General features: G+C 49.2%; 1 protein-coding gene across 1 annotated transcript in view; it reads right to left on the bottom strand.

Annotated features, from left to right (window-relative positions):
* Positions 1–599: 599 nt before the first annotated feature.
* Positions 600–9,887, bottom strand: part of LOC135529107 (E3 ubiquitin-protein ligase RNF19A-like) — a gene marked incomplete at its 3' end in the record, with an annotated part of 74,029 nt that continues 64,741 nt past the window's right edge. The window contains 2 exon segments of the mRNA XM_064958003.1: positions 600–803; positions 2,854–3,015. Coding sequence (XP_064814075.1) covers positions 600–803; positions 2,854–3,015 — 366 coding nt within the window.

Genomic DNA, 9,887 nt, shown 5'->3' with positions numbered 1-9,887 from the left:
ACCTATCACACTACTGGGACTGACCCTGTACAACAACACCTGGGACTGACCCTGTACAACAACACCTATCACACTACTATGACTGACCCTGTAAAACAACACCTATCACACTACTGGGACTGACCCTGTACAACAACACCTACCACACTACTGGGACTGACCCTGTAAAACAACACCTATTACACTACTCTGACTGACCCTGTAAAACAACACCTACCATACTACTGACCCTGTAAAACAACACCTATCACACTACAGGGACTGACCCTGTAAAACAACACCTATCACACTACTGGGACTGACCCTGTAAAACAACAACTATCACACTACTGGGACTGACCCTGTAAAACAACAACTATCACACTACTGGGACTGACCCTGTAAAACAACACCTATCAGGTGGATGTGACTATTTTGTCTAGTTTTTCTGGCTCATGTGGTGGACATCTTGGTTACTGGCAGAGTGTTGTGTTGATGTCTGTCTGGTTGATGTCATGTGACCGTTTGTCTCTTGAAAAGAACATCTGTTTTCATCTCAACGAGACCAACCTGGTTGAATGAAGGTTCAATCCAATCAAAAAGCACTGACCTGTTCAGGAAGTTGACCATGGCGCTGCCAGACAGAGATCCGGTGATGCTGGCCCCAGCCAGGGCCATGGTGGAGGCGTTCTCACTCAGGTTGTCTCTCATGGCGCCCATCCGGTCCACGTGGCTCCCGCTGGCACTCAGACTGCCCGTCATGCCCCCCACGCTACCTTCTCCGATGCTGGGGTTGTTCCTGGTGTCCGCGACAGAGGTCGTGTCTGAGGAGACAGGGGAGACAGCAGGAGTTCATCAGAGCCACTCTATAAACTAAAAGACTAAGGTCTTTCTCTCGTTGGTTCTCTACGGCCTCGTCTTTTCTAGAAGGTCTGTAACAAGGTCTTTCTCTCGTTGGTTCTCTACGGCCTCGTCTTTTCTAGAAGGTCTGTAACAAGGTCTTTCTCTCGTTGGTTCTCTACGGCCTCGTCTTTTCTAGAAGGTCTGTAACAAGGTCTTTCTCTCGTTGGTTCTCTACGGCCTCGTCTTTTCTAGAAGGTCTGTAACAAGGTCTTTCTCTCGTTGGTTCTCTACGGCCTCGTCTTTTCTAGAAGGTCTGTAACAAGGTCTTTCTCTTGTTGGTTCTCTACGGCCTCGTCTTTTCTAGAAGGTCTGTAACAAGGTCTTTCTCTTGTTGGTTCTCTACGGCCTCGTCTTTTCTAGAAGGTCTGTAAACAAGGTCTTTCTCTTGTTGGTTCTCTACGGCCTCGTCTTTTCTAGAAGCTCTGTAACAAGGTCTTTCTCTTGTTGGTTCTCTACGGCCTCGTCTTTTCTAGAAGGTCTGTAAACAAGGTCTTTCTCTTGTTGGTTCTCTACGGCCTCGTCTTTTCTAGAAGGTCTGTAACAAGGTCTTTCTCTTGTTGGTTCTCTACGGCCTCGTCTTTTCTAGAAGGTCTGTAAACAAGGTCTTTCTCTTGTTGGTTCTCTACGGCCTCGTCTTTTCTAGAAGGTCTGTAACAAGGTCTTTCTCTTGTTGGTTCTCTACGGCCTCGTCTTTTCTAGAAGCTCTGTAAACAAGGTCTTTCTCTTGTTGGTTCTCTACGGCCTCGTCTTTTCTAGAAGGTCTGTAAACAAGGTCTTTCTCTTGTTGGTTCTCTACGGCCTCGTCTTTTCTAGAAGGTCTGTAACAAGGTCTTTCTCTCGTTGGTTCTCTACGGCCTCGTCTTTTCTAGAAGGTCTGTAACAAGGTCTTTCTCTCGTTGGTTCTCTACGGCCTCGTCCTTTCTAGAAGCTCTGTAAACAAGGTCTTTCTCTTGTTGGTTCTCTACGGCCTCGTCTTTTCTAGAAGGTCTGTAAACAAGGTCTTTCTCTCGTTGGTTCTCTACGGCCTCGTCTTTTCTAGAAGGTCTGTAAACAAGGTCTTTCTCTTGTTGGTTCTCTACGGCCTCGTCTTTTCTAGAAGGTCTGTAAACAAGGTCTTTCTCTTGTTGGTTCTCTCCCTTCTACGGCCTCGTCTTTTCTAGAAGGTCTGTAACAAGGTCTTTCTCTTGTTGGTTCTCTACGGCCTCGTCTTTTCTAGAAGGTCTGTAACAAGGTCTTTCTCTTGTTGGTTCTCTACGGCCTCGTCTTTTCTAGGTCTGTAAACAAGGTCTTTCTCTTGTTGGTTCTCTACGGCCTCGTCTTTTCTAGAAGCTCTGTAACAAGGTCTTTCTCTTGTTGGTTCTCTACGGCCTCGTCTTTTCTAGAAGGTCTGTAAACAAGGTCTTTCTCTCGTTGGTTCTCTACGGCCTCGTCTTTTCTAGAAGGTCTGTAACAAGGTCTTTCTCTTGTTGGTTCTCTACGGCCTCGTCTTTTCTAGAAGGTCTGTAAACAAGGTCTTTCTCTTGTTGGTTCTCTACGGCCTCGTCTTTTCTAGAAGCTCTGTAACAAGGTCTTTCTCTCGTTGGTTCTCTACGGCCTCGTCTTTTCTAGAAGGTCTGTAACAAGGTCTTTCTCTCGTTGGTTCTCTACGGCCTCGTCTTTTCTAGAAGGTCTGTAACAAGGTCTTTCTCTTGTTGGTTCTCTACGGCCTCGTCTTTTCTAGAAGGTTTGTAAACAAGATCTTTCTCTTGTTGGTTCTCTCCCTTCTACGGCCTCGTCTTTTCTAGAAGGCCTGTAGTCAAACCTCACCTCTAACATTCTCCTTCTCTAGGAGGGTCAGAGGTCATCAGAGTCCAGTCACAACGAGTCAGTTAACACAACTCATTCAGACTAAACACCAGGTTACTCACAGTGTGTGTGTGTGTGTGTGTGTGTGTGTGTGTGTGTGTGTGTGTGTGTGTGTGAGAGACGTACCAGTAGCTTGCGCTCCGCTCCCTGCGGTCATCTGGTTCTCGTCATCAAACTCGATGCGGACTCCTTTGCCGTTGCCAGTGGAGACCCCACAGCCCCCGCTGCGACACAGAGAGATGGGCACCACACCGTACACGTACGCCAGCATGATGGGCACGCCGATGCCTGGACACACAGACAGAGGGACCGTTAACCACCTCACACCCTGGGGAGGGACACCAGACAACCAGCAGAGACCCCTGTGTCTCCTAAGAGCAGTCGGTCACTACTAGCTCATCTAATCAACCAGAAACCCCTGTGTCTACCGGACAGAGTACAGTACACTGACCACAGGGGACATGATGACAGACAGTACAGTACACTGACCACAGGGGACATGATGACAGACAGACTACAGTACAGTGACCACGGGGGACATGATGACAGACAGTACACTGACCACAGGGGACATGATGACAGACAGTATACTGACCACAGGGGACATGATGACAGACAGACTACAGTACACTGACCAGAGGGGACATGATGACAGACAGAGTACAGTACACTGACCACGGGGGACATGATGACAGACAGAGTACAGTACACTGACCACAGGGGACATGATGACAGACAGAGTACAGTACACTGACCACAGGGGACATGATGACAGACAGACTACAGTACACTGACCACAGGGGACATGATGACAGACAGAGTACAGTACACTGACCACAGGGGACATGATGACAGACAGAGTACAGTACACTGACCACAGGGGACATGATGACAGACAGTATACTGACCACATGGGACATGATGACAGACTACAGTACACTGACCACAGGGGACATGATGACAGACAGAGTACAGTACACTGACCACAGGGGACATGATGACAGACAGACTACAGTACACTGACCACAGGGGACATGATGACAGACAGAGTACAGTACACTGACCACAGGGGACATGATGACAGACAGACTACAGTACACTGACCACAGGGGACATGATGACAGACAGAGTACAGTATACTGACCACAGGGGACATGATGACAGACAGTACACTGACCACATGGGACATGATGACAGACAGACTACAGTACACTGACCAACAGGGGACATGATGACAGACAGTACACTGACCACAGGGGACATGATGACAGACAGACTACAGTACACTGACCACAGGGGACATGATGACAGACAGAGTACAGTACACTGACCACAGGGGACATGATGACAGACAGACTACAGTATACTGACCACAGGGGACATGATGACAGACAGAGTACAGTACACTGACCACAGGGGACATGATGACAGACAGAGTACACTATACTGACCACAGGGGACATGATGACAGACAGTACACTGACCACAGGGGACATGATGACAGACAGAGTACAGTACACTGACCACAGGAGACATGATGACAGACAGTACACTGACCACAGGGGACATGATGACAGACAGACTACAGTACACTGACCACAGGGGACATGATGACAGAGTACAGTATACTGACCAACAGGGGACATGATGACAGACAGACTACAGTACACTGACCAACAGGGGACATGATGACAGACAGACTACAGTACACTGACCAACAGGGGACATGATGACAGACAGACTACAGTACACTGACCACAGGGGACATGATGACAGACAGACTACAGTACACTGACCACAGGGGACATGATGACAGACAGACTACAGTACACTGACCACGGGGGACATGATGACAGACAGAGTACAGTACACTGACCACAGGGGACATGACAGACAGAGTACAGTACACTGACCACAGGGGACATGATGACAGACAGTACACTGACCAACAGGGGACATGATGACAGACAGACTACAGTACACTGACCACAGGGGACATGATGACAGACAGAGTACAGTATACTGACCACAGGGGACATGATGACAGACAGACTACAGTACACTGACCACAGGGGACATGATGACAGACAGAGTACAGTACACTGACCACAGGGGACATGATGACAGACAGAGTACAGTACACTGACCACAGGGGACATGATGACAGACAGAGTACACTATACTGACCACAGGGGACATGATGACAGACAGTACACTGACCACAGGGGACATGATGACAGACAGAGTACAGTATACTGACCACAGGGGACATGATGACAGACAGTACACTGACCACAGGGGACATGATGACAGACAGTATACTGACCACAGGGGACATGACAGACAGACTACAGTACACTGACCACAGGGGACATGATGACAGACAGAGTACAGTACACTGACCACAGGGGACATGATGACAGACAGTACACTGACCACAGGGGACATGATGACAGACAGACTACAGTACACTGACCACAGGGGACATGATGACAGACAGAGTACAGTACACTGACCACAGGGGACATGATGACAGACAGAGTACAGTACACTGACCACAGGGGACATGATGACAGACAGACTACAGTACACTGACCACAGGGGACATGATGACAGACAGAGTACAGTACACTGACCACAGGGGACATGATGACAGACAGAGTACAGTACACTGACCACAGGGGACATGATGACAGACAGTACACTGACCACAGGGGACATGATGACAGACAGACTACAGTATACTGACCACAGGGGACATGATGACAGACAGACTACAGTATACTGACCACAGGGGACATGATGACAGACAGAGTACAGTACACTGACCACAGGGGACATGATGACAGACAGACTACAGTACACTGACCACAGGGGACATGATGACAGACAGTACACTGACCACAGGGGGACATGATGGCAGACAGTACACTGACCACAGGGGACATGATGACAGACAGAGTACAGTACACTGACCACAGGGGACATGATGACAGACAGTATACTGACCACAGGGGACATGATGACAGACAGAGTACAGTACACTGACCACAGGGGACATGATGACAGACAGAGTACAGTATACTGACCACAGGGGGACATGATGACAGACAGACTACAGTATACTGACCACAGGGGACATGATGACAGACAGAGTACAGTACACTGACCACAGGGGACATGATGACAGACAGACTACAGTACACTGACCACAGGGGACATGATGACAGACAGAGTACAGTACACTGACCACAGGGGACATGATGACAGACAGAGTACAGTATACTGACCACAGGGGGACATGATGACAGACAGACTACAGTATACTGACCACAGGGGACATGATGACAGACAGAGTACAGTACACTGACCACAGGGGACATGATGACAGACAGACTACAGTATACTGACCACAGGGGACATGATGACAGACAGAGTACAGTATACTGACCACAGGGGACATGATGACAGACAGTACACTGACCACAGGGGACATGATGACAGACAGTATACTGACCACAGGGGACATGATGACAGACAGAGTACAGTATACTGACCACAGGGGACATGATGACAGACAGACTACAGTACACTGACCACAGGGGACATGATGACAGACAGTACACTGACCACAGGGGACATGATGACAGACAGTACACTGACCACAGGGGACATGATGACAGACAGACTACAGTACACTGACCACAGGGGACATGATGACAGACAGAGTACAGTACACTGACCACAGGGGACATGATGACAGACAGAGTACAGTATACTGACCACAGGGGGACATGATGACAGACAGACTACAGTATACTGACCACAGGGGACATGATGACAGACAGAGTACAGTACACTGACCACAGGGGACATGATGACAGACAGACTACAGTATACTGACCACAGGGGACATGATGACAGACAGACTACAGTATACTGACCACAGGGGACATGATGACAGAGAGAGTACAGTACACTGACCACAGGGGACATGATGACAGACAGAGTACAGTACACTGACCACAGGGGACATGATGACAGACAGTACACTGACCACAGGGGACATGATGACAGACAGAGTACAGTACACTGACCACAGGGGACATGATGACAGACAGACTACAGTACACTGACCACAGGGGACATGATGACAGACAGTACAGTACACTGACCACAGGGGACATGATGACAGACAGTACACTGACCACAGGGGACATGATGACAGACAGAGTACAGTACACTGACCACAGGGGACATGATGACAGACAGACTACAGTACACTGACCACAGGGGACATGATGACAGACAGAGTACAGTACACTGACCACAGGGGACATGATGACAGACAGTACAGTACACTGACCACAGGGGACATGATGACAGACAGTACAGTATACTGACCACAGGGGACATGATGACAGACAGTACACTGACCACAGGGGACATGATGACAGACAGAGTACAGTACACTGACCACAGGGGACATGATGACAGACAGAGTACAGTACACTGACCACAGGGGACATGATGACAGACAGACTACAGTACACTGACCACAGGGGACATGATGACAGACAGAGTACAGTACACTGACCACAGGGGACATGATGACAGACAGTATACTGACCACAGGGGACATGATGACAGACAGTACACTGACCACAGGGGACATGATGACAGACAGAGTACAGTACACTGACCACAGGGGACATGATGACAGACAGAGTACAGTACACTGACCACAGGGGACATGATGACAGACAGTACACTGACCACAGGGGACATGATGACAGACAGACTACAGTATACTGACCACAGGGGACATGATGACAGACAGAGTACAGTACACTGACCACAGGGGACATGATGACAGACAGAGTACAGTACACTGACCACAGGGGACATGATGACAGACAGAGTACAGTACACTGACCACAGGGGACATGATGACAGACAGACTACAGTACACTGACCACAGGGGACATGATGACAGACAGTACACTGACCACAGGGGACATGATGACAGACAGTACACTGACCACAGGGGACATGATGACAGACAGAGTACAGTACACTGACCACAGGGGGACATGATGACAGACAGACTACAGTATACTGACCACAGGGGACATGATGACAGACAGACTACAGTACACTGACCACAGGGGACATGATGACAGACAGACTACAGTACACTGACCACAGGGGACATGATGACAGACAGTACACTGACCACAGGGGACATGATGACAGACAGAGTACAGTACACTGACCACAGGGGACATGATGACAGACAGACTACAGTACACTGACCACGGGGGACATGATGACAGACAGAGTACAGTACACTGACCACAGGGGACATGATGACAGACAGTACACTGACCACAGGGGACATGATGACAGACAGACTACAGTACACTGACCACAGGGGACATGATGACAGACAGTACACTGACCACAGGGGGACATGATGACAGACAGAGTACAGTACACTGACCACAGGGGACATGATGACAGACAGTACACTGACCACAGGGGACATGATGACAGACAGAGTACAGTACACTGACCACAGGGGGACATGATGACAGACAGACTACAGTACACTGACCACAGGGGACATGATGACAGACAGAGTACAGTACACTGACCACAGGGGACATGATGACAGACAGTACACTGACCACAGGGGACATGATGACAGACAGACTACAGTACACTGACCACAGGGGACATGATGACAGACAGTACACTGACCACAGGGGGACATGATGACAGACAGTACACTGACCACAGGGGACATGATGACAGACAGAGTACAGTACACTGACCACAGGGGACATGATGACAGACAGACTACAGTACACTGACCACAGGGGACATGATGACAGACAGAGTACAGTACACTGACCACGGGGGACATGATGACAGACAGTACACTGACCACAGGGGACATGATGACAGACAGACTACAGTACACTGACCACAGGGGACATGATGACAGACAGTACACTGACCACAGGGGGACATGATGACAGACAGAGTACAGTACACTGACCACAGGGGACATGATGACAGACAGTACACTGACCACAGGGGGACATGATGACAGACAGAGTACAGTACACTGACCACAGGGGACATGATGACAGACAGAGTACAGTACACTGACCACGGGGGACATGATGACAGACAGTACACTGACCACAGGGGACATGATGACAGACAGACTACAGTACACTGACCACAGGGGACATGATGACAGACAGTACACTGACCACAGGGGGACATGATGACAGACAGAGTACAGTACACTGACCACAGGGGACATGATGACAGACAGACTACAGTATACTGACCACAGGGGACATGATGACAGACAGAGTACAGTACACTGACCACAGGGGACATGATGACAGACAGTACACTGACCACAGGGGACATGATGACAGACAGTACACTGACCACAGGGGACATGATGACAGACAGACTACAGTATACTGACCACAGGGGACATGATGACAGACAGAGTACAGTACACCACAGGGGACATGATGACAGACAGACAGTACACTGACCACGGGGACATGATGACAGACAGAGTACAGTACACTGACCACAGGGGACATGATGACAGACAGTACAGTACACTGACCACAGGGGACATGATGACAGACAGAGTACAGTACATGATGACACAGGGGGACCACAGGGGACATGATGACAGACAGACTACAGTACACTGACCACAGGGGACATGATGACAGACAGAGTACAGTACACTGACCACAGGGGACATGATGACAGACAGAGTACAGTACACTGACCACAGGGGACATGATGACAGACAGAGTACAGTATACTGACCACAGAGGGACATGATGACAGACAGACTACAGTACACTGACCACAGGGGACATGATGACAGACAGAGTACAGTATACTGACCACAGGGGACATGATGACAGACAGAGTACAGTATACTGACCACAGGGGACATGATGACAGACAGTACACTGACCACAGGGGACATGATGACAGACAGTACAGTATACTGACCACAGGGGACATGATGACAGACAGTATACTGACCACAGGGGACATGATGACAGACAGAGTGACACCACAGGGGACATGATGACAGACAGTACACT

The sequence above is a fragment of the Oncorhynchus masou genome, unplaced genomic scaffold, assembly GCF_036934945.1.
Source record: "Oncorhynchus masou masou isolate Uvic2021 unplaced genomic scaffold, UVic_Omas_1.1 unplaced_scaffold_1097, whole genome shotgun sequence".
NCBI lineage: Eukaryota > Metazoa > Chordata > Actinopteri > Salmoniformes > Salmonidae > Oncorhynchus > Oncorhynchus masou.
This window is presented reverse-complemented; position numbering and strand designations above follow the sequence as displayed.